Source organism: Myxocyprinus asiaticus, chromosome 9, assembly GCF_019703515.2.
Source record: "Myxocyprinus asiaticus isolate MX2 ecotype Aquarium Trade chromosome 9, UBuf_Myxa_2, whole genome shotgun sequence".
NCBI lineage: Eukaryota > Metazoa > Chordata > Actinopteri > Cypriniformes > Catostomidae > Myxocyprinus > Myxocyprinus asiaticus.
In genome coordinates, this window is record NC_059352.1 from 7,106,260 (window position 1) to 7,133,670 (window position 27,411).

A 27,411-nucleotide genomic window follows, 5' to 3' on the forward strand; every position below is an offset into this window, starting at 1 on the left:
ACAAACACCTCTCTCAAAGAACACATACACCAGCAATGTTTGGCAGACATTTTGATATACAGTACCCCCTGTGTCCCCTACATTGTGATCAAAGATTACACTTGCATGCAAACACTATGTATTCCCCTTCAATAGCCTGATACCACCACACCTTTAGCATACTATTTTCAATGTACTATGCTTTGGGATTCACTAAATCTAATCTTGCATACTGTTTAGAATAGATAGCACCATAAAAAAAGCATGAGAAAGAGCCTTGGCCTAACAGTTAGCACAAATGCTATGACGGAGTGCTTGTGCAGGCAATGCGTGTTCGAGTTTGACTTCTGTCTTTTTCTATCCCGGTTCTGCCCCCTTTCCCCATTATTTCCTGTCCTCTCTGTCTTATCAATAAAAGAAGCAAAAAAGGCCAAAAGATTCTGCATTCTATTACAGTCTTTTACGGTATATTAACATTCAATATGGGTCTTTCATTAAGTACATGGGCTTCATACCAAATACAGGCTACAGAGTCTCTTGTAGATTAAGCCCTGGAGTACATTCTCAAATTACTCATTTGCACCTCTACCCCGGGCCAGCCTGTGTCTATGAATCCATTCATTGTATCAACACTTTATTATTCTCTTTCATTCACTCTCACATGAAAGGTTCAGCGCTGACCAGCAGCATATTGATAAAACCACACTGGATACACATGCGCACACACCTTGCCATTATTCTGCTGATGAGGGTCTGTAGGGAGAGGGCGGTGTGGAGTGGAGGGCCCTGGGGGCCTCCTGTCTTGTCAGAGGCAGAGTTTCGTGAACCATGGGGATGGCAAGACCTGCATGCAAACTAGCCAAGTGCATGCTGCCTCTGCCACACAACTGTGAGGTTATGGCGCACAGACCTGAGTTCTCACTGAGAAAAGTGAAGTTTCAAGCTGAATTTATTTCTATACCAAAATACTGAACTCATTGTGGATTTAGGAGACTTTTTAAACAAACTGTACCAGGGAGAATTCATTAATAATTAATTGGGTCTGGTAAAAGCACTGTTTATTTACCCGAGCTGTCTGCGCTGGTTTAGCTTCTGATTCACTGAAGGAATGCAGATCATGCAGTGGCGCAAACATGCCCACAAAATCTGAGCTGAACACAATTTGCATGCGCAATTATGATCTTGCGGGTCATTGCTGGGTGCTATATAGCAGGGGAATGCCGCAATCTGGATTACTCTACCGGGACTCTACCACATCACTCCTATACTGTGATCCAGATACCTGAATCATCCCTTTAACATACCGAAAGTGTGCTTGAATACACTGTGCATCTGGATATATACCAGGTTATAACGCTCTTCTCCGTCATTTAATCATTATTTGATTAATTCCTTTTGCCATGATCCATAGAAAATGTGCACAAACATCTCTTTTAAATAAAATTCAGCTAACCACCTGTTTATAACCTGATGTTTATTGTGCCGAACAAATAGCACAGAGTTTTTCTAGGATAAACTGCACTCTTAATGAGCCTAGTTTATATAGTAATGAGGCATGTTTGCATGGAAAGTAATGACATTCTTTTGAATCCTCAAGATGCAGTGCTATTTTAGTGCTGATTGTGCCTGCTTAAACTAGATTGTGAGTGGTTAGTGAATAAAACAAAGGTTTTTGTGCTGAAATACCATGCACCAACGTGGCACAAACTTTTTAGTGAATTCTCCCCACAGTGATTTTATTAATATATAAAGTCATCTTAGAGAAAATACGACTATTTCAGATTATCACTTTGTGACAGTGATTATGTTTCCATCCAAGTTGCGAATTAAATTTATGCGAAAAACCATAATATCATAAAAACAATGTGCAAATAAAGATGGTGTTTCCATCCCATGTGTTCAGAAGAACAAAATTGTCACTTTCTGAGAAATTGTAGCCCCTGCATGTCACACAGTTCTGGGAGCACTATGTGTGTGTGTTCCTCCTTCCTTATGTATTTACCGTGCAGATCTAAAATCTATTTTTTAAAAGTGTCAATAAACCTGCTCTTCAGCACAGTTCAAGTTTGTATTAAACATATTTGCTCTGCAAACTCTATGCAGGCATTTAATTTTCACGTCACTGTTATTTCAGGATGACCAGAGCAACATTTCAGATGCAATGATTGGTCCTCTGGTTAGGCCAGTTATGAACGAGTTATTCAGTCACATTACCTTTTTTGATGCGCATCTTGTAATACTCAATAGGGATTTATTCTGTACATTTGTTTCCATCATTGTTTATGTGCATTTCTTCTATCGAATAAAAAAGTAAACCACCTCAAGTGAGTGTATCCGTTTTTATGCACATTTTGGAGATTTTATTCGCATCTTGGTGTTTCCATCCAGCGGTTTTTATGCGATATCCCAAAATACGCATAAAAATATGTGGATGGAAACCCAGCTAGTGTGACTTAGGAGTCCAAATATGTTTTGGACCCCTGTATATTAGTGGAAAGCTAATTATTTTTCCACAGATGAAACATGGCTGTAGTGGTAAAGGTTTCTATATCAGAGACAAATGATCATACAAGCCAAATATGACGTGAAGTGAAAAACCACTGAAACTGCCCAAATGATTTTAAAGAATGCTTGAATTCCAGTTTGCATGTTATTTAAAGTGTGAAAATATGCAGTTTAACAGTTGGTAACAATCATTTGTTAAGATTCATTCAGAATAAGTCAGAGATGTGACAAGTTGAGCTGTGGTGCTCAAGTGGGCAACAAAAGTTTGGATACCATTGTCGGATACCATTCCCCCATCCTTTCCTGTCAATTCTATACTCTATCCCTTAAAATAAAAAGTTGTGAAAAAAAGTCAAAATAATAATTAGATTAACCTCATTAGGCTGCTTCTAGTTCCACCCAACCCCACAGAATTAATCTAACTTTCCTTCCTCTCTCTCTCTCTCTCTCTCTCTCTCTCTCTCTCTCTCGCTCTCTCTCGCTCACACCTTTTCACTCACTCTCCGCAAATGTTTATAAATGAGCTAATAAGGCACAGAGGGTTTTGGGTTATAACTGCATCAGGGTGAGACTGTGAGAGGACATGAGAGAGTGAAATGACTGTCAGAATGAATATTACTTAATTTAGATTAGCATACATGAAATATGAAACATGGGAGAGGTTTGACACTACAGAAGGATGAATTAGTGTTAAAGAAAACAGGGATGACGGTCAAGAAAGGGAAAAAGAGTGATGATGCTTCCAACAGGTGAACTATTGCATGTGCAAATGTGTATATTGAAACAGAAACCAAAAGTCTCTTTATTATATCAATTGTGTCTCCTAGACAGCAGTACGATTAAATAGAGAGCAAATGGAAATTTTTGCTTAGGTCTGCTGTTTCTCAGATATTTCTCTTGAGAAAAAGACTGTCTCAGTTACGTGAAGTGTAACCCTGGTTCCCTGAGTGGGAACGAGACACTGCGTAATCACATTGGGACACGCCCTGAGTGTCACATGGTCTGAAGCCCTTATACAATCACGCCAATTTATTTGCTGATGGTGCTTAAGCACAGGCTCCATAAAGGCGCTCCCTTCGCGGCATTGAGTCAGATTTTCTGCATGAAGGCACGAGCCTATGCAGCTGCTATAGAGTATGGCCAGCTTACGCAGTGTCTCATTCCCACTCAAGGAACCAGGGTTACGCTTCACGTAACCGAGAATTTCCCTTTCGTAGGAACTCGAGCTGAGGGAACGATATACGTTCATGCCACGCAAACAGTAGCTGCCAACTGCCTACGCCCGTGTGGCAAGCATATAGCGGCACACAAGCGAGCTAAAGTGTCTGAATAAAACAGAGGGAATTATGAGTTTATTCCTGTTCCAACAGAGAGAACCTAGGAAGCAGGAGTCAAACCTAATCCAGATTATAAAATCTAATAAATGTATGCGGAGAGGACCATCCTGCTGCAATACAAATGTCCTCCAAGGACGCACCTCTAGCCAAATCCCATGAGGATGCCATGCTCCTCGTAGAATTAGCTCGAATACCCGAAGGCAAAGGTAAACTGCATGCTTCGTAAGCTCTTGAAATTGCATCAGCTAGCCAATGAGACAGTCTTTGCTTGGACACCGAAACACCCCTGTTGCAGCCACCAAAGCACACAAACAACTGCTCTGACTTACATCACTGGCTAGTACGGTCAAAATAAACTTGCAGTGCCCGAACTGGTCAAAGCAAATGCAATCTTTCATGCTCCTCCGACTCAAATGGGGGAGGATAGAAAGCCTGAAAATTAATAGTCTGCGAGTGAAATGATGTAGAAATGACCTTGGGTAAATAGCCCAAGCGAGGTATTAACACCACCCTTGAACACCCTGGCGCAAAATCCATACATAAGGGATTAATCAACATGGCATGGAAATCACTAAAAAAAATGCCAACAGCAGGGCCAGAAACTTATCAGCGACTGTTGCCAAGGGCTCAAACAAAGCACCCAAGAGCACCTCTAAAACAACAGATAAATACCATGAAGGAACGCAGATGGGACGAAAAGGTGTAAGCCTGCGTACTCCGTGCATAAAACGGGAGACAAGAGAATGTCTACTTACAGAGACTCCATTGATAAGCGTATGCTCAGCCGCTATAGCAGCAACATAGACTTTAAGTGTTTCTGGGGAAAACTCGGCCCCAAAATGCTCTTGCAAAAAATCCAGCACTGTAATGACAGGGCAGTGAATTGGATCTTCACCTGTACACTAAGAAGCAAATATACACCACTTGAATGTATAAAGCTTTCCAGTTGATGGAGCTCTAGCATTCAGAATGGTATCAACCATGGCGGAGAACAACCTATCATTCAAAAGATCACCCCGTTGAGGGGCCATACCCATAACTTCCACAAGTCTGGCCGGGGGTGCCAAATGCTGCCCCGAGCCTGAGTCAACATGTCTGTTCTGACTGGAATCTCCCAAGGCACTTTCTCCAAGAGAGAGAAACCAGAGTCGAAAACCATACTTGAGATGGCCAAAACGGCGCCACTTTTACAGAAGCCAAACCTGATCCTCCCGCACTCTCTGCAGAACTGCGTGCAGCAGACTGATCGGTGGAAACGCATAAAGACACACTGTCGGCCACTGATGCGCCAACGCATCGATGCCCAGTGGTGCCAGGAAGAACAGAGGGGACAGTGTGACGTCTCGCTCAAAGCTAACAGATCCACTTCCACTCTGATGAACCTTATCCAGATTTTTTCCATAATCTGTGGATGTAATGTCCACTCTCCGGGCATCAAGCCCTGTCTGGACAGGAGATCCGCCCCCAAATTCAACCAACCCGGAACATGCATGGCTCGTAGAGACCGCACATTGTCCCGTGCCCACAGAAGAATGTGCCATGCCAGCCTCAGCATGGCATGAGTACGCACTCCTCCCTAGCGATTGATGTAGGACACCACCATCCTATAATCCTTCTGAGAGGGTGCAAAACTTGTGTCCAGTATCTTGGACACGTAGAGTGCATGGCTCGTAGAGACCGCACATTGTCCTGTGCCCACAGAAGAATGTGCCATGCCAGCCTCAGCATGGCATGAGTACGCACTCCTCCCTAGTGATTGATGTAGGACACCACCGTCCTATAATCCTTCTGAGAGGGTGCAAAACTTGTGTCCAGTATCTTATGCGGCTCTCTGGTGGGACTTTGCGAAGATACCGAATGTGAACACACCATAGCTGGGCCGGGCTTTTCCCTCTCTCTACGAGGAAGCATCTGCTGGAACGAGGCAGTGTGCTGTTTTACAGTGCTGAATTTTTCCCCAACAACTGGACTGCAACACCGAACAGTCAGGATTGTGACACAGGGGCATTCATTAGAAAGGCATTGTCCATCACAAATATCTGTGAGTGTAAGCCACAGATGGCGTTCCACCACCACTAGGCCAACCATATTCTGACCAACAGCACGAGCAATATGTTTGGTAGCTCTTAGCACCAAATCAGAAGCTCGGCACAGTTCCTTGATGGCCTCGGCATCCAGTCCAGCTCCCTCATCTAAATCCCTCATAAAATGGGCCTGGTAGGCTTGCAAAACCGCCAGCGTGTGCAAAGCCGAAACCGCATGGCCTGCAGCCAGGTAGGCCTTGCTCAACAAGGATGATGTAACTCTTCACGGCGAGTAGGCCTCAATTTCCATGTGGTCGCCGAAGAAGGAGAGAAATGGGCAGCAAGCGTCTCTTCCATTGCCAGGACCAAAGTATATCCGTGGTCGGAAGCTCGACATATATTAGAAAACTCAGAATGATTCGTAATTCTGCCCGAATAAGGTTGATCCCAGGATAACTTACAAACAATAGTACACAAGTATAAACACCATGGAACCATGCAGCCATCATACCGCTCATTCTGTCTCCTAGAGATAAACGTAGTTTGGTGCGAAAAGTGCAAATCAATCTCAGAACAACAGCAAAGGACCTTGTGAAGATGCTTGAGGAAACAGGTAGACAAGTATCTATATCTACAGTAAAACGAGACCTATATTGACATAACCTGAAAGGCTGCTCAGCAAGGAAGAAGCCACTGCTCCAAAATTGCCATAAAAAAGCCAGACTACAGTTTGCAAGTGCACATGGGGACAAAGATCTTACTTTTTGGAGAAATGTCCTCTGGTATAATGAAACAAAAATTGAACTGTTTGGCCATAATGACCATCGTTATGTTTGGAGGAAAAAGGGTGAGGCTTGCAAGCTGGAGAACACCATCCCAACCGTGAAGCATCATGTTGTGTGGGTGCTTTGCTGCAGGAGGGACTGGTGCACTTCATAAAATAGATGGCATCATGAGGAAGGAAAATTATCTGGATATATTGAAGCAACATCTCAAGAAATCAGCCAGGAAGTTAAAACTTGGTCGCAAATGGGTCTTCTGAATGGACAATGACCCCATGCATACCTCCAAAGTTGTGGCAAAAGTCAAGGTATTGGAGTGGCCTTCACAAAGCCCTGACCTCAATCCGATAGAAAATTCGTGGACAGAACTGAAAAAGTGTGTGCGAGCAAGGAGGCCTACAAACCTGACTCAGTTACACCAGTCCTGTCTGGAGGAATGAGCCAAAATTCCAGCAAATTATTGTGAGAGGCTTGTGGAAGACAACCCAAAACATTTGACCCAAGTTAAACAATTTAAAGGCAATGCTACCAAATACTTACAAAGTGCATGTAAACTTCTGACCCACTGGGAATGTGATGAAAGAAATAAAAGCTGAAATAAATCATTCTCTCTACTATTATTCTGACATTTCCCATTTTTAAAATAAAGGAGTGATCCTAACTGACCTAAGACAGAGAATGTTTTCTATGATTAAATGTCAGGAATTGTGAAAAACTGAGTTTAAATGTACTGTATTTGGCTAAGGTGTATGTAAACTTCTGACTTCAACTGTATATTTAGTATATGCATTTCAATAACTCAAAACATTTCTCTTCAAATTCTTCCAAGACCAAATGATCTAAGCTTACATGACCTGATGCTACTGTATCATGCTACAGACTCATTTGTGTCTATTTTTACATTACTCATTTGTGTCTATTGTGTCTAGTTGTACAACCATGTGAGACAAAGTCATATGACATTTGAGAACATCATAAAATCTCCTAAACTATGAAAGAGCAACCTCTGAGCAATACAATTTTAATTTGGGAAAGAAAGCAACCAAAAAAAGCCCCAACAATGCAATATGCAATGCATGCATATTATGTATCATATGGTATTTACAGAGAAAATCCAGGAAAAAAGAATGCAGAGAGATATGCTACACAAAAAAAAAAAAAGAAAGAAAGAAAAAAGAAAGAAAGAAAGAAAAGAAAATGGCAAATAATGGGACTTTCTCCATGGTCACCACCAGGTAGATACCCACACACCACAATTATAACTCTCTCTCTCTCTCTGTGTGTGTGTCTATTTCTCTCTCTATCTCTCTTACTTTGGCATCAGTCGGTGGTTATTAATGACCCCTGCACCCCTCTGTGAGCACCCCATTTATAAAACTCAGCATTTTAATCTCTCCCAGTGTTACTCCCCCACGCTCCCTCAGCCTCCAAACACACTCATACATTCAGCGACTGACACATTTATAGGGGATTGAGCATGCACTGGCCTATATTTACAGTTCAGGCATCTACCCAAATCTGGGCACACTTACCCATTTTTATACTCCATTCTTTCTCGCTCTCATTCTCTCTGTGGCTTAACCAGTGCCCATCAATTTCAAAATCACTTTGTCTCATTTTCACATGTCCAGTTACCAAAACATATGCTATAACCTTTAAAGGGATAGTTCACCCAAAAATTAAAATTCTGTCATTATTTACTCACCCTCATGCTTCCCAGAGGTGTATGATTTTCTTTCTTCATCAAAACACAAACAAAGATTTTAGAAGAAAATTTAGCTCTGTAGGTCCTTATAATGCAAGTACATGGTGATCAGACCTTTGCAGCTATAAAAATCACATAAAGGAAACACAGAAGTAATCCATATGACTCCAGTGGTCAAATCCATACCTTAAGAAGCGATATGATAGGTGTGGGTGAGAAACAGATAAAATTTTAAGTCATGTTTTTGCTCTAAATCTCCACTTTCACTTTCAGATGATAAAGTGAAACTAAACAGGCACCACATGTGGCTTTCAGGTGTAAAAGTGAAAGTGTAAAAAAAGAAATGGAATTTTGATCTGTTTCTCAATCACATCTATCATATCGCTTCTGAAGATATAGATTTAACGACTGGAGTCATATGGATTACTTTTATGTTTCCGTTATGTGATTTTTGGAGCTACAAAGGTCTGATCACCATTCACTTGCATTGTAAGGACCTACAGAGCTGAGATATTCTTCTAAAAAGTTCTGCTGAAGAAAGAAAGTCTCATCTGAGATGGCATGAGGCTGAGTAAATGATGATAGAATTTTCATTTTTGGGTGAACTATTCCTTTAAATTTTGTGCTGAAAAATCCATGCAAAAGTGTAACACGATGTCCATAGTTTTCGCCAACATATATAGTAGTTACTACAGGTATTGTTTATACAATCCAATAAAACTGGTGACTTGGTGTTGTTCACAACTGACATTAAAAAAAAAAAAAATAATTAAAAAAAGAAATTAAAATTACAGAAACATTCTTAAAACATCTTCTGTTTGAAGGAGATATATTATTTTATTATGACTATACAGTAGTTACAGGTAGGTTTTGCAACCTGGTCTCATAGAAACAAATTACTATACCTACATTTTAGCAAAATGATACAGTAGTACAAAATAGTACATATAGCGGCAGCTTCCTGGTGAAATGAACATTAGAGGCACTAAAACAACAATTACTTTTATTCCCTTTCACACAAATCACAAGTAAAAGGGCAGATTATCAGTTCATAAACACTTACTTTTTGCATTGTGTGAGCAACATCAACACACCATAACGAATGACTTCCAAGGCAATACATTTTAACTAGGGCTATCAATTGATTACAATTTTTAATCAAATTAATTACATGGTATGCCAATTAATTAATCAAATTAATCACAATTAATTGCATAAATAAATATTTGCTGAGAAAGCCCCTCAAATTACAATAATTCAACAAATAATGATTAAATAATTCTAAATAGTTATATTTAAATAATTATTAAGACCACAGCCATTTAAATTTTTACTCCAACAGCAAAAGAAAAAAATCAACTATTACAATTTCACAGCTTTGCAAAAGAAGATAAAAATATACAGCTTTGGAAAAAAGCAGTAAGAGAGAAACAGGCCAAATTTTCTGTCACTCCATCAGCAGCTGTGTTAGAATCCTCATCGCAGCTATGGTAACTGATTTTTTTTTTTTTTTTTTTTTTTTTTACTTATTCCAGGGTAATATAATACAAAGTACAATGTTATAAATTTATGCTAAATATCTTTAAAATTGGACATTTAAAATGTTTGCTACATTTACATTGTTAAAGAAGGCAGAAACGCGTCATAACAAGTCTGAAAGGGTCCATTGCTTAAATGGAAGGAATACTCCTTATTACAATCCGGGGACATGATTAATTGCATTAATTATTTTTTATGTAATTAATCACACTGAATTAATGTGTTAAATGGACAGCCCTAATTTTAACATTTGCATTACATAACCAACTATATTTACAAGTTTGATCATCTTCCACGGCAGCTCAGTTGAAAGAGCACTGCACTTGAGATGCAATGGACTGGGATACGAGTCCTAAAGAGCACATACAAGTATCATAGAAGCACCACAAAATGACGTGTTTGCTTTAGTAGTTATGTTTTTCATCACAAATCTTGCATATTTTATGACACTGTCAGTTAGGTTTAGTTTAAGGTTTAGGGTAGGGAGGCAGTTTTTGATGATTTTAAACTTGATAACCCTTAAAAACCTCATCTGTTTGGGAGAAAAGGTAACTCCTTTTTAGCGCCACTCAGTGGAAATTTCACCTCGGAACTGAGGCAATACATGTAAGGACACGTAATATCACTTTCTAAAAATGTCACCACAGTCAGCGAATTTCCATGAGATCAGGCTCCGTGCTGGATAAAAGTATCTGCTAAATCTTGGCTAAAACCTGCCAGCACAGTTCAAGTCTTCTCAGATTTCACAAAATGATCAGCTTAAAGGTCCAATTATGCTTTGTTTCTTCAGTTTTACTGGGGCAATCCTATGGCCTTTACAGCTCAGCTTCCATAAAAAGTTACGCCCTCAGCAAGTTCTCTTTATTAATAGTCAGGGTCTGTCTGGAACAGTGCCACTCATGCCATACACACTGCCACTCCTCTCTCCCCTCCCCCTTGACTGGATCACTGGCAGAGCATGCATTAATTAATGCATATTTCATTTAGCATGCCTGTGCTTTGCGGCATATTGCCCTGCACTCATTCATTTTCCAGGGGGAAATTATGTTAAACATCACTCCTGTGTTGGCATCACATATACAGACAGCAGAAGCATGCACACACCTCTGAATTCCCAGGATGACACTGGAACCTTTGAACACCTGAGCTGCTTGTAGCCCTCAGGTGCTCACAGCCTGAGGGATAATGCCCCGTCGCACGTCAACCCTCCCAGAGCACACAGGGTAAAGCCAGATGGCAGTGATCGCCGGCAGAGTGAACAGCAAACACGTCACCCGAGAAACACGATTGTGCTGTCACTGTTTGTGGCACTGTTTGTGTTTGTATGCTGACTATAATAAGACGCAAATTATTACTACAGAGGCAGGATTGGTCATTACCATAATAAACAGTATTGAATGGATAGTTAAGGTGCTAAAATGTGATTGGATGAGCTATGTAAAATTGTCAACATTGACAAACTATCATGCTGAAACTGTATGTAACATCTCTGTTTGCTTCTATATTTGGCATATGCTGAGTATAATCAAATGCATACTAAAACTACAGAGGCGGGATTTCACATACTGACTACAGACATACTGTACTGTAATGCACTGTGTTATAAAACAAGTAGTTCCAGCTCTAAACCTGTTTGGATGAGGAACTGAATAGCCGAAATATGCACACCTGTGACTGTGCATCGATTTTGTAATGCAAAAGACATTTCACAATAAAACAGTATTTATTTTCAATGGAATATCTCCCAAATTTCATGTCCTCATAGCAAAGATGCAGAAATGGTCTTTTTCCTTGCAATTTCTGCTCAACCCTGTTACACAGTGGCTTTTCCTGGTTTATAAGTGTATCTTTTTGAAATAATTTTTAAGGAAGAGATGGCATATTTTTTTTTTTTTAATTCATGGTTCAAACCGAGATTTCTCTTATAATCTGAATTTCAATTTGTTACTTTTATATACTTATATTGGTCTTGTCAAGATCTATAATTAAACTTTACAATATTCATACTTTTAAAATTTAAATCCATATATTAAATAGCTAAGTAACAATAATAATCAATTAAAAAACCATGCTTTATTTCACAATGATAAACGTTTGTAATGGCCAGACTGGTTCGAGCTGAATGAAAGGCTACAGTAACTCAGATAACCACTATGTACAATTGTAGTGAGCAGAATAGTATCTCAGAATGCACAACACGTCAAACTTTGAGGCAGATTGGCTACAACAGCAGAAGACCACATCGGGCACTTTATTAGGACCACAGTGTTCCTAATAAAGTGCATAGTGAATGTATATTATACGATTTTGTAAAAAACGAGTTTAACACATGACTTTGCAGTAATGTAAGGGTTTGTTCAAGTCTTTTTCTCCCAACAGCAAGACTGTTGGATTTTAGCTCTTTTTCCCTCTTTCCTTTCATGTGCCATATGGGCGGACAAGCTTGAATCCCGGGCATAGCTTATCAGGGCTAAAGAGCAGCACTAAATGTGTTTTGGCCATGGTAAATCACTGAGGGCATGGCTAAAGCCAAACAGATGTTAGCATTTCCCTCAAGTCCAGCGACTACACCACATGCTAACAAGCAGATAGCACCTTGCAGGGAGGGAATAACTTTTTGTTATTTCTTATTTCCTTGCTTTCTTAAGTTGTATGATCTGTCTGTTTCTTAAGATAATGGGTTTAAGCTTCACTAGAGAGAGAATCAAGGGTTCTGTACTAGTGGTTAGCAATGCTAGCTGAAATAATGAATGCTCAACATGCACATTTGAAGAAGGCTGTACGCAGTACAGACAGTGGATCAACTCAAAACAAGCACTGAGATGACTGAAGTGAAAAATATTAATTTATTCATCAGACTTATTCCTTGAACATGTTAGGTTGGCGTTCCCCACTGAATTTTATCCTAACTTTTGAAAAACATCTTAAGTTGTCTCTGGCATTGTCGATGGGCAAGGCATATGATGACATAAAATGCAGGTTCAGATGCTGAAATTTGTTGCATTAGGTAAGACAGTGGTTCATAATTCATGTTGGCTGCCATGTCAATAAAAAAAAAAAAAAAAAATCATGCATATTCCAGTTATTGAGTCTTTTTTATAAATATGATGTGATGACCTACTGATTGTAGACTTTCTAAATATCTGTTTGTTTAGTATGTTGTTTTGACATGAGTGTTGTACAGTAGCTGGCATGACCTGTAATGTCTCTTGTATGCAATGCATGGCTTATCTGTATGGAATGCATAGCATAGTAGAAGAGAGAGTGGCGGTGAGAAAAAAGTAAAGCAAAAGTAACGTACCGCTTTACTTTCCATAAAAAGCAAAGTTTTCATTAATTTGGTTACTTTAAGGAGTAACGCAATATTCTAACGAGTTACTTTTAAAAGTAACATTACCCAACACTGACAATAATACATTTTTACATTCAGCATTAACATTAGTTAACATTAGTTAATGCATTATGAACTAACATGAACAAACAATGAACAACAGTATTTTGATAAATTAACATTAACAAAGATGCTGTAAAAAGTAATTGTTCATTGTTAGTTCATGATACCTAATGTATTAACTAATGTTAATGAACAGAATCTTACTGTAAAGTGTTACCCATCTAATTATTATTATTATAAAAAATATGCAAAAATGTTCACCTTAATAATGTGTGATTTGAATGTATGTTATGATTTCAAAATTTTGTAATTTACAACATTTGTTGCATGGTTATAAACATACGGTAACAGCAAAGGTTAACTTATAGTACTTAACTTCTGTTACCATTTCTACACTAGCTGGCAAACACAGTACAAATGTCTTATGCTTTGATAGGCTGAATAACATGAGAAGAGATGGTTGACGTCATACTGTCAGCCAAAAGAAAAGAATTTGATATAAATGAACTGATTACACATCAGCCAGACTGATAAAAATAGTTTTTGCCTATTGAAGAGCTTATTCAAACACTATATTAACATAAGAATACAGTTTCATACTCCCAAAAGCAATTAGATCATTATCATAAATTCACAATCACAATTCATAAAACATTTTGTTGCATTTTGTTTGATGCAGGACTAAGCCTACTTTGAAAAGAAACAATCTTTTGAAAATAGGCCCACATATTGGAATTCAATTATGATCTCCTATGTGTGTCACATAAATGTGTGACATTTAAGTGACATAAATGCTGTCTGTTTCCCTCTGTACCTTTGACACTGAGCTCAGCATAGTTGGACACTCCAGACCCCCCATCAGAGCGAATGACGCAGCGGTAACGACTGGTGCTGCGCTGTGATGTGTCCGTAACGCTAACAGTGGCTGAGAATCGCCGATGGTTCACCACACGAGTTACCATGAGAGATGTGTCTTTGCCATTCCATTGCTGAAAAACAGACAGCAATCATGCTAGTAACACTAACTGAAGTATATCATTAACACAAATACGAAGACAATCTCTTTACTTGATGGAGTAGTGTTGAATGAATGAACTTGACATATAAAAAGTGTCCAGCATTATGCAATCATTGTGGGAGGAAATCTTTGGGATTCTAAAAACATACAAATGGCTTACTAACTTAGTATTTTAACACTGAAAAAAATTATTCATCTTTAAAAAAAGAGAATAGAAGTTTTTCCATGCATGCCTAGTTATAAACATTACAGTGTCTGCAATTATGTGAAAGTTACAGTGCCACATATACTCACATATACCTATCACAATCCCTACAAACATTCTGTACACAATGAGAACTGGTGTTATTTCATTGTCTCAGAGCAGAGGCACAGGATAGGAGAAGGATTACAGTCTGCAGTCAAGGGAAAAAGCAATTTTATCCAAGACTTCATGGACACTGACAAAGGCTTAAGAATCTTGCTGACAAAAATCTCCACCAGGTTATTAAGTTTTGTCAAGTAATTTTTCTTGGGATAGAGGTGAAAAACTTTCCAATGCAAATAAATATTAAATGAGATGCACACACATTCACAGATGCTTAAGATAAAAACAGCTTGCTATGTGTCTATAATCAAACCAGGCATGATATATTACATTTACGTTTATTCATTTGCAGACAGTTTTCTCCAAAGTAATTTACAGTACATTCAAGGTATACATTTTATCACTATGAATGTTCCTTGGGAATCAAACCCATGACATTGCTGTTGCGAGCACTGTGCTCTACCAACTGAGCGACAAGAACACTGTATTAAGCGTTTATATTGGCCATCGCTCAACCTGCTCTCTCTCTCTAATTGTGTGTGTGCGTGTGTGTGTGTGTGTGTGTGTGTGTGCGTGCATGACTCACCTGAAGCCAGAGTTTGTCATGTTGTGACCATTTGCCTCCAGCAATACACTGGAAGGTGGCGTTCTGTCCCACATTCACCTCAACATTCTGCAGCCGCAGAAAATGTGGCGTCTTGCCTATCAAACACACACAGATACCATCAAAAACAAAGAACTTGGCATGCAAATGGTATAAATCACATGTGCTCCATCGACAATGTTGTTCAACTTTATAGTGGCCCTAAAAAGGAATTTGAACACTGAAGCCACACTTAAAAATGTATGAAGGTCATTGCAATAGATACCAACACTTAAAACCAAGTAGCATTTGCATTCAAAAGATCCTAGAGCTTTTTTCAGAAGTAATTACACTAAAAACAATATATCTGTTGTTTTATAATGTGAGACATCTTTTTTGTGAAATGCGTTGCTTGAAGTGTGATTGTGCTATCTTTCTTTAAAATAAATGCCACCTTTATACATTTTAAAATGTGGTGCAAGTGCCCAAATTGACATTTATACCCTTTGGGGCCACTGTATGTGTAAGTTGGTTTTGTGATGCAGAAACATGCTTTTACGGACCGTATCACAGTTTGCATCTGTATTTGATAATATTTCCAGAAACAGTCTCTCATTTGCATTTACAGGCGCATACACACTTATCAAAAATCTTAGAATTATTTTCATATTTAGCTGTGATTTTAATTAGCCTCCTCAGAATCACTTGCATAATAGTGGAAAATATAACTGGTGCACTAGTTGAACTCTTGTGGCTCAATGCAGTAGTAACCCACCCACACTCTTCCAAATTCATTATTTGTGCACGTATGCATTTTTGCACAAAAGCAATATCTAACTTTTCCAGTTTAAGTAATTCAGAAAATGCATTGCTTTTATTTATTTATTTATTTATTTATTTATTTTTTATAGCATCTCTGCCATCACATGTGGAAAGCATTAAAATTTAATGAAGAGGGGGCCTGGGTAGCTCAGCAATTATTGACGCTGACTACCACCCCTGGAGTCGCTAGTTCGAATCCTCAACTGGGGGGGGTTCTCGCTCTCAATGGGGTGCGTGGTAAGTTGTGCGTGGATCACGGAGAATAGCATGAGCCTCCCGTGCTGTGAGTCTCCGCGGTGTCATGCACAGCGAGCCACGTGATAAGATGCGTGGATTGACTGTCTCAGAAGCGGAGGCAACTGAGATTTGTCCTCCGCCATCCAGATTGAGGTGAGTAACCATGCCACCACGAGAACCTAGTAAATAGTGGGAATTGGGCATTCCAAATTGGGAGAAAAAAGGATAATAATTTTTTATTATTTATTTATTTATTTTTTAAATAAAGATTTAATGAAGAAATCTTAAAAGTACCCACAGATATTCTTTTAGCAAATAATGAAGTGAACAAGACAGTTTTGGCATTTTAATGATCTATTCTTGCGACTCTTCAAATAATTTAAAACTGATATCATTATAATTCTGGCAATGTTCAGAATAGAATACTTGCATATTGTATACTGCATACAGAGCAGTATATACTGTATACTACCTATTTAAAGCAAATATAAGCAATTCAACCAGCAGTATGTTACACCATTTAGCGAGTGTTGTCTTGTTATCATCTCAATAATTAGTGTATTAAAAATGTATTTCACTTCCAATGTTAAATATCATGGCTGATATTAATTCTGGTTCATTCGCCACACTGGAAATGGAAGTCAAGAGCATTCCATCGTAGGATATAGTATCCCATGCAGTTTGCTCTGGTAGTATACTGCACATTTTGGGAAATCCAAGTATTTCAGGCATACAAAAATTGGTATTTATACTACAGTGCATAAATACTGTAGAACTAGTACGAGCAGTATGGAAGTATAATTTTCTGAAGCATCATTTAACACAAGAAACAATAATCAACTAAGACTTCATTTAATATTATTATTTAGTCCTAAACTCATATTAGTAAGTAGTGTTGGGTTTTATCTGATTAAAAGTAATTAGTTACTGTAATCTTATTATTTTAGTGAAAAGGTAGTGTAACACATTACATTTTTGTAATCAGAGTACAATTACTGACTTTCAATTAATGTAATTACTTTTAAGAACATTACTAGAGTAACATATTCCTAAAATAATATTATGCAGAATATTTTTAAAATATGAATTATGTTCATATGTACGTCTGTTAGCATTTCTGTGACAGCTGAAGGGTGTGTGCCCCATAACAAGTCATTGTAAGGGAGAAATGTGTGCTGCTGAGTGTATGAATTGAGTGCAGCAGTGAAATAGGAGGAAGATACTATTTTGATTTTGCTGAGCGGAAAAGTGTTTTAGAAAGTAACTTAATTAGGTATGTTATTACTCATTCAATAATCAGTGAAGTAGTGATTATAATTTTAAATGTTTATAGTTTCATATGATTATAATACAGTACAACTATGATTATAAATAATTAGTAATTTGTAATTCATTACTTTTTAAAGTAACTTACCCAACACTGCTAGTAAGTAACTCAACAGCTCCCCACTGCTATCCAGTTTGGCTGCTTTTTTGTTGCTATTTGCTGTTAGAAAATTTGATCGTGTAAATGAGGGCATGTTAACGCAAACAATGTTTTGAAATTAGAATTTGTGCATGTTTTTTTTTTTTCATATCAAAAAGGTTGCCGACCCCATGTAATGCTATAATATCAGCTGCACATGCACTCTTCCACTGGCACTCCTTATAGAGAGACACTTTAACAATATTAATTAACCTCATTCTCCACATTTACACTGGCTTTGCATTAAAGAAAGTGAGAGAGTGAGAGAGAGAGATATATATACAGTATAGGACAATGGAAGTCTAAGACCCAGGCAAGTTCTCCTGTCATAACAAGAATGATGGTTGTCTACAATATGTGTTCACTCAGCTCTGCAATCAGTCTGGACTCGCTTGTTTGCTGGTCTCTCTATTTTTCCCTCTCTGTCCAGCCTTTGATCCGCATGAAGTGGTTTTCACAGCAGTTGACAGACTGAACTCCTGCAATGTGGCCAGCAATGTGAGAGTAAGTGCGTGTGTGTGTGCGCGTGTGTGTGTACACTCACGGCAAGGTTGGGCCAATACATGTATCTCATCCACAGCGATGAACCCAGGATGCCCTTGTACAGACACTGCCTCAAAAATCACCTAAACGAGAGAAGAGGGGAGAGAAAATCAAGCGTTTAAATCAAGTCAGGGTGTTTCAGATTGAATAGAGGCTAAAGCAAGAAAAGGACTAAAAAGATCCAAATCTGGTAAGTCAACAGGGCAGATCCTTGCTAGAATAAAAATTAAGAAATAGAGTTTTCCCTAATGGAAAGACCAGCATGCAGTGACCCAAACATTTATTTAGACACTTAAGCCACACTAAAAATCAAACCAAGAGCCATTAATTGTGTATATATTAGTGTTGTCACGGTACCAACATTTCAGTAGTCGGTACCGATACCAATTAAATTTCATGGTTCTCAATACCAATTTCGGTACCACAGAATAAATATGCTAATATGACAATGTGCTATTGAACACACCTGTTTAGCCTATTTATAAAGTTACATTTAAATGTAAATAATACATTAAAATAAATGGATGTTTCCTTCAAGTGTTTATCAATTAAGGATGCATTTTTTAAGTAGCGCCCTGAAATCTGTTTTATTCTTTACCAAATAATTTTTTCATTTTTGTTGTTATTATTATTATTATTATGTTATTATAGTTTTAGAGTTTAATTTCATTTCATCATCAAAATGGTGTCTAATCAATTCATTCTTAAAACTTTTAATAAATGAAAATATATCTTTTCAACATGTCAATGCATTTATTCAACAGCAGTCTTGCTTGTGATATATTGCTTAATTATTACTATTATTATTATTATTATTATTATTATTATTATTACCATTAGCGAATATTACATTTTATTATACAGTTGTAATATATTTATGTCACAATTTCTTCAAATTCAGGTCTCTAGCTTTTATTATGACGAGTATTTTTTGCCTGAATCTTCACTTTCCGGATAAGCAGTTTCCGACACGGAGACTTTTAAGTTATGTCTGAAATCTCATCTCTTAACACTGTCCTTTGAGTCTGACAAATGAAATGCAGAACACAGTTTTGGAGTGTTTGTATTTTATGTTTTAGTTTACTGGTGTTTGTGTATGTGGTAATTTTTACAGTTTATGATTTAAATGTTATTATTGTGAAGGACTTTGGTCAACTCTGATTTTTTAAATGTTTTATAAATAAAGTTGAGCTGAGAGATTAAAGTACAAATGCTGTTATTTAATTATATAAATATATAGTTTACATATGCTGCATAGTTCACAGTAGATTAGTGCTCTGCTCTGTCATCTGATACAACGTGTCATGAATGATTCTCAATGTCTGTGGAGTTTCTAGTGTTTGAGTGGTCAGATTTATACATTCATTCAAAGTACGCATCTCTTTCACACTAAGATTGCAGCCTTTAGCGGTTTAATAAATCACACTTGGACATATCACGATTTTAATTTGATGAATTGTCCATTTCAGTGTAAGGAGAAACAGAGCATGTGCTCAAAATGAGCATTTTAAAGCTGTGGTGTGTCAGTCATTGTCACAAGGAGGAGGGCGGGGTCGGGCCGTGATGACACACGCCCGGTCCCTAATCAGGTTAATCAAGCCCACAATAGGGATAAAGGCAGTCGGAGGCAGCAGTTCAGGAGAGAGTAAGCTACAGCCAGCTGCCCTGTATGCGTTTGTGTTATATGTCTTTTGCTTTAAGTTAATCATTAAATGATTATTTATATTGTCAAGCCGGTTCTCGCCTCTTCCTTTCCCTTTTACCCTGTTACAGTCATACTGTGCGCTGGTACCGGATTGAGTTGGTGCTTGGTACTACCGGTACTGCAAAAACACTGGTATCGTTACATCTTTTTTATTTTAGTATCGACTTGGTATGGAACTACCGGTACTTTTGACAACACTAGTATATATATATATATACATACACCGATCAGCAACAACATTAAAACCACCTGCCTAATATGGTGTAGGTCCCCCTTGTGCCGCCAAAACTGCGCCAACCCGTATCTCAGAATAGCATTCTGAGATGCTATTCTTCTCACCACAATTGTACAGAGCGGTTATTGGAGTTACCGTAGACTTTGTCAGTTTGAACCATTCTGGCTATTCTCTGTTGACCTCTCTCATCAACAAGGCGTTTCTATCCACAGAACTGCCGCTCACAGGATGTTTTTTGTTTTTGGCACCATTCGGAGTAAATGCTATATACTCTTGTGCGTGAAAATCCCAAAAGATCAGCAGTTACAGAAATACTCAAACCAGCCCATCTGGCACCAACAATCATCCATGCGATTATCTAATCAGCCAATTGTGTGGCAGCAATGCAGTGCATAAAATCATGCAGATACAGGTCAGGAGCTTCAGTTAATATTCACATCAACATGCAGAATGGGGAAAAAATTTGATCTCAGTAATTTGGACCGTGGCATGATTGTTGTTTATAATACAGTACAATGTCTCTACAATTACGATGTAACGCCGGGGTGTTTCCGACACGCAAGTTTTGCTTCAGCGGAGCGGCAGCTCCAGCTCCACTTATTTCACAACGAGAGTGCTTCTGTATTTACTTAACCTGACCTGTGGTTTCAATGGCAAGATATGGTTTTTATGAAAGACTTTCTTTGGTCCGTTACCACTCTCAGGCATTAACTGATACATGGGTAGATCAGACAATTGGCTTTCCACTATATACAGGGTTGAGTTCCATCGATCTGCAAGCTTATGCTTTCCTTTCAAGCCAAGATTTTCGATGAGAACTCTGTCTCTAGGACTCAAACTTTGATGACACATTTTCTGGTCATATTTCTTTTTGTTGTCTTGGTTAATTTTTTAAGAAGTTGTAGTTGCCAAATGATAAGCAGCTTGTAACTCTTGTTTCATCTTTTCAACATATTTCACATGTGAACCTGTCAAAGTTTCATCTGCAGACACACCCAAGAAACTTCAAAATGGTAGTTATCAAACCACTTATTAAGAAGCCACAGCTTGATCCTAGTGAAATCTACCATTTATGACAAAAATACTAGAAAAGGTAGTGTCCTCCAAACTTTCTTTATTTCTACAGAGAAATGGAATATATGAAGAATTTCAGTCAGGATTTAGGCCACATCACAGTACAGAGACTGCACTTACCAGAGTTACAATTGACTTGCTCTTATCATCTGATCACGGCTGCATTTCTCTTCTAGTGCTTTTAGATCTTAGTGCTGCCTTCGACACGATAGATCACAACTTTCTCTTGAATAAGCTGGAGAATTATGTTGATATTAATGGACTTGCATTAGCATAGTTTAGGTCCTATTTATCAGACCACTACCACTTTGTATTTGTAAATGAGGAATTGTCAATTCAAACAAAAGTTAAGTATGGAGTGCCACAGGGATCAGTTTTAGGACCTCTGCTTTTCTCCTTATACATGCTTCCCCTGTGAGATATTATCAGGAATCATGGAATAAGTTTCCACTGTAATGCCGACGATACCCAACTTTATTTTTCTTCTAAACCCAACGAAAATTCACAATTCTCCAAATTAGCAGAGTGTATCAATGAAATCAAAGATTGATGGCCAGAAATTTCCTTCTACTCAATTCCAACAAAACAGAGGTACTAATGATTGGACCAAAAACCTCTAAAAATAAGCAGCTAAAATATAATTTGACTCTCAATGGATGTACTGTTATGTCATCTTCTACAGCAAAGAACTAAGGTGTTATATTTTATACCAATCTGTCCTTTGAAAACCAAATTTCCAATGTTTGTAGAACAGCATTCTTCCCCCTGAGAAATATTGCTAAATTACAACACATGCTCTCTGTTGACGATGCTGAAAAACATCATGGTTACTGGTGTAACCTCCGTTCCCTGATGGAGGGAACGAGACGTTGGTGTCGATGTAGTGACACTATGGGTCACTCTTGGGAGCCCGAGACACCTCTGGTCTTTGATAAAAGGCCAATGAAAATTGGCGAGTGGTATTTGCATGCCACTCCCCCGGACATACGGGTATAAAAGGAGCTGGTATGCAACCACTCATTCAGGTTTTATGCTGAGGAGCCGGTATAAGGTCCGGCCATTTCAGCAGGTAGTTCAGCGTTGTGGTAGGAGGGACACAACGTCTCGTTCCCTCCATCAGGGAACGGAGGTTACACCAGTAACCATGACGTTCCCTATCTGTCACTCTCTCGACGTTGGTGTCGATGTAGTGACACTAGGGGTCCCTATTCAAAACGCCACAAGGCTGAACGGTGTTACGTGAACTGGCGGTGTGTGGTGGGCAGACTTGCTGTGTGCCTCATAGCCAGCACACCAGGTCAACACGTAACCTCCCCCGACACAGTTATGAGTGTCGAACGGCCCTTTTTGGGGACAAGTCGACTACCCAAAGATAGAGACAGGCTTAAACCAGTTGTGGCCTCTTTTCCCCTTCTCTTTTTCCACTCCCTAAAAAAGAAGGGGGATTATCCGACTGGGACACCAGGTCTAGTCGGGGGGTGTCCCTCCCAAGGGGAAGACACCGCGGAGACCACACCTCGCCCAAAGAGGGGGGGGATATTTAAGTGGAAAAATACGTCACATGGTCTTTCCAACCATGTGGAGAGCCTTCAAGGTAGATCCTGCCAAATGGGGGAGGAGTTACTACAAACATGGAGACTGGGGCAGAGGGGCTCTGCCCAAGGAAGATGCAGTTTGCCAGCAGGGAAACGAACTAGCGGAAGATATAGATTGCATGGGGTTAGCCTTACAGGGAACCGCCACATGCGGAGCACCTACCCCAGAACAGGGCTCTTAGTTAGCGCATGTACTGGGCCGGCAGCGAGTCTCTCCGAAAACTTGACTGCCACAGGGCTTGGAGGAAGTCAACCAGGGAACAAAGTCTGTGAACACTACTGGGAATTAATGGCGCACATCTTCAGCCCCAAGGGAGGTGGAAGGCGCTATGTGCAAGCGATACACCCGGCCAGCTATCCCGGGCTTATCCGCTTGTGTTGCGTGCCACTACCTGGGACAAAACTGGTTCCATCCGGAGGTTGTAGAACCTTGCACAGGTGTTGGGTGTTGCCCAGCCCGCTGCTCTGCAAATGTCTGTTAGAGAGGCACCCCTGGCCAGGGCCCATGGAGCTGTTACACCCCTGTTAGAATGGGCTGGTAGCCCTACCAGGGATGGCATGTCCTAGGCGACATATGCCATAGTTATGGCGTCTGATGTCCTTCGTGAACGTCGGACTGACCTCAGGGCAGCTGAGAGGAGATGGCGGAAACTAAAGATCAGCAGATCTAGGTAAATATCAGTCTCTGCTTGCAACTTTTTCAGATAACGTTAAATCTGCAAAAACCTCTTATTACCAGAACAAGATCAACAGCACCACAGACACTCGCAGCTTGTTTAGAACATTCAACACACTTCTCTGCCCTCCCCCTCCACCATCTGACACATCACTGACAGCAGATGTCTTCGCCACATTTTTTACTAATACGGTTACAACCATCAGCAATACATTCTCAGCACCACTCCCTGTCAAACACCTGTCTCCTGTATGCAACTCTTCTATCTTTATGTTCTCTCCTCTGACTGACACTGAGGTCTCTAAACTCCTCCTCTCCAACCACCCCACCACCTGTTCCCTTGACTCCATTCCTTCTCACCTTCTCCAGGCCATCTCTCCGTCCATCCTACCTGCATTCACACACATAATTAACACATCTCTACTTACAGGCACTTTTTCCACTACATTTAAGCAGGCTTGAGTAACCCCACTGCTGAAGAAACCTGCACTTAACCCCACACAAATAGAACACTACAGACCAGTCTCTCTCATCCCATTCATGGCAAAAACACTTGAAAGGGCAGTTTTCAAAATCTTTGCCTATATCTCACAGAACAAGCTGCTGGATGACAATCAGTCAGGCTTCAAAAGTGGACACTCCACCGAGACTGCCCTGCTGTCTGTCACTGAGACAGGAACTGACTAAATCCAGATCATCTGTCCTGATTCTGCTGGACCTTTCTGCAGCCTTTGACACAGTCAACCATCAGATCTTACTCTCTACCCTCTCCTCGCTGGGCATCACAGGAACTGTGCTTGACTGGTTTAATTCCTATCTCTCAGGTAGGTCCTTCAAGGTAGCCTGGAGAGGTGAGGTATCCAAGCCACACCAGCTGCTTACTGGGGTATCTCAGGGATCAGTACTTGGGCCACTTCTCTTCTCTATATACACAACATCACTGGGACCCATCATTCAGGCACATGGTTTCTCTTACCACTGCTACGCTGATGACACGCAACTCTACTTGTCTTTCCAACCTAACGACACCACAGTGACTGCTCAAATTTCTGCCAGCCTGGCAGACATCTCGGCCTGGATGAAGGAACACCACCTGCAACTCAACCCAGCCAAGACTGAACTCTTTGTCTTTCCAGCGAACCATGCTGTTGAACACAACATCACCATGCAGCTGGGTGCAACTACAGTAATGCCTTCCAAAATGGTCAGAAATCTGGGGTAACCATTGAAAACAAACTAAATTTCACAGACCACATCTCAAAGACCACAAGATCATGTAGATTTACACTCTACAATATCAGGAAGATAAGACCCTTCCTTTCTGAACATGCCATACAACTGCTTGTCCAGTCACTTGTCATAACTAGACTGGGCTACTGCAACACTCTCATTGCAGGCCTCCCTGCATGTGCAATTAGACCCCTGCAAATGATCCAGAATGCAGCAGCACGTCTGGTCTTTAATGAGCCAAAGAAAGCACATGTTACACCACTCCTCATCTCTCTCCACTGGCTGCCAGATGATGCACATATCAAATTCAAGGCTCTGATGCTGGCATATAGAACAGTCACTGGGTCTGCTCCAGCATACCTAAAATAATTTATGCAGAGCTACGTGCCCACTAGAAGCCTGCGGTCGGCTAAAGAACGTCGCCTTGTTGTACCAACACAAAGAGGCACTTTCAGCTTCATCGTACCACATTGGTGGAATGACCTTCCCAACTCCATCCATGAAGCTGACTCACTCTCTGTCTTCAAAAAACGACTAAAAACACATCTTTTCCATGAGCACTTAACCAGTCATTAAAAAAAATAAAATAAAATAAAATTCTTGTTGCACATTAATCTGTTTTGAATACTATTCTGATGCTAGTGAAACTTTGTAATATGGCACTTTTCATACCACTCTGATGATTCGCTTATGTCTTCCTATTTTGTAAGTCGCTTTGGATAAAAGCATCTGCCAAATGAATAAATGTAAATGTAAATGTAAATGTAACTGTCCACTCCATGACTCTCTGAAACGTTGCGGGGGCTCCACAAATTCCTTGAGGCATATGTCCAAACTGATAGAATCCTAGTGGACATATAAACGCTGTTTTTTCCTTATCTGCCTCACTCATGGGTATCTGATAATATCCACTCCTCAAGCCCAAGACACTGAACCATTTTCTATCCAACAAGCAATGGAGTGCATCTTCCATTCTTGGGACAGCGTACTTTCTCAGGAATAGTGCGTCAATTTAGCATTCGGTAGTCAACACATACCCTTACACTCCCTGACTTTTTACGCACTACCACAATAGGTGATGCATATGGACTTCTGAATGTGGAAATGATACCACAGTTCTGTAGTTCAAGCAGATGTTTCCGTACATCCTCCAAGTCTGCAGGGGGTAAGCAGTGAGATCTTTCACGGAAAGGTCTGGAATCAGTCATACTTATCTCATGAACTGTACTTTTGGAACATCTTACATCCCATTCACGACAAGAGAATACATCACGTCTCTCCATCAGTTTTTCACACAACTGCTGTTTAGCTTCCTTGGGCAAAGGCGAATTTCCAAAGTCAAATGAGGCAGGTGTTATGGTATTTGGTGGCTGAACTTCTGCTGCAGTCAGCTGAGGTACCACATCTACAGGAATGATGTGAGCAATTGGAGTGCCACGTTTCAAAAGCACATCTTTGGTGGACATGTTCTTTACAGAAACTGCAATGATTCTGTTTGATACAACAGAGGCAGGATGGACTTCAGGTCTCACTAGTAACTCATCTGTGACAGTGTCTTTTAGCTGGTCAATAAGCACATGCATGTCAGTAAGCTCACAGGAAAACTTTGGTTTTCCATTAATTCGATGAGACTCCCCAGGTTGCAAGACAATTGACTTATGCTGGTGTGACGAGGAGGAGGGCGGGCCTGGGCCGGGCCGTGAATAAGCACGCCTGGCACCCAATTGGGCTAATCAGCTGAGGAGAATGATAAATGTGGTGGAACGTGGCAGTTCAGGAGAGAGAGAGCCACATGCAGCTGCCATGTGTGTGTTTATGTTGTGTGTCTTTTTGTTTAAGTTCTTATTAAATATTATTTTGACTGTTTAGCTGGTTCCCGCCTTTCCCAACCTTAACCTTGTTAAAGCTGAGTGAATCACACAGTGCCATGTCTCTCAGAATCTGGATTTGAGCCATCGGACTTCTGAATGGCCTCATAAGCTTCACGGACTTCAGGGAATATTGACAAGGTTCTTAAGAAGTTTTCTGCTGATTTCTGTTTGCAGGCCTCAAACAAGTGTCTCACCATATGGGTATTAGTCCCCACCAGAATGGCTATTTGCTGCTCTTGCTGAGGGTCTGGACAAACTAATGCAAGTGTGTCAACGGTTTGAGGTACACCTACAACCGCTTCAGTGAACTCAAGGCTAATGGGCAGATAACCATCATATGGGTATTTGTGTGAACTCAAGCCCCATATTTCCAGGTTTTCCACTGGCAAAAGAGGTAAGTGATTCAAGTATGGTAGAAACTGCGATACAGTATAGTGACTTGGGAGCCACTGTCAAGGTGAGCTTTAGCATAAACCCCCTCAATCAGAACAGGTACTTCATAATTTGGACCTATTAAGGGATTTCAGAAGAGCATTTGGGTTTTTCTGAAGAACAAGAATTGGTTCAGGTGGGCCCGGTGCCATTCCTTCACTGAACTCCCTAGAAGATTCCCAACAACCAACTCATTTTAATCAACTTCTGGTGGACTTTTCTCAGATTTTCACTGCCTTGACATTCTCTTTTAGTATGCCCATCCTCTCCACGCTTGTAACAGAAGATTCCATGCCGAGAAAGCTTGGACGTGTCTTTCTTTGGGGGTGCATTGCTAGCATTAACATCTGACA

The 27,411-nt window shown here is 39.9% G+C and overlaps 1 protein-coding gene across 3 annotated transcripts in view; it reads right to left on the bottom strand.

The window, feature by feature from the left end:
* LOC127445935 (receptor-type tyrosine-protein phosphatase T-like) overlaps positions 1–27,411 on the bottom strand; it is a 365,971-nt gene that overhangs the window by 213,581 nt on the left and 124,979 nt on the right. For all 3 annotated transcript variants that reach the window (XM_051706455.1, XM_051706454.1, XM_051706453.1), the window contains exons 5-7: positions 18,242–18,323; positions 15,177–15,292; positions 14,080–14,254 (exon numbers count right to left, since the gene is read on the bottom strand). In XM_051706455.1, the coding sequence (XP_051562415.1) occupies positions 14,080–14,254; positions 15,177–15,292; positions 18,242–18,323 (373 nt within the window). The remainder of the gene's footprint in view (positions 1–14,079; positions 14,255–15,176; positions 15,293–18,241; positions 18,324–27,411) is intronic.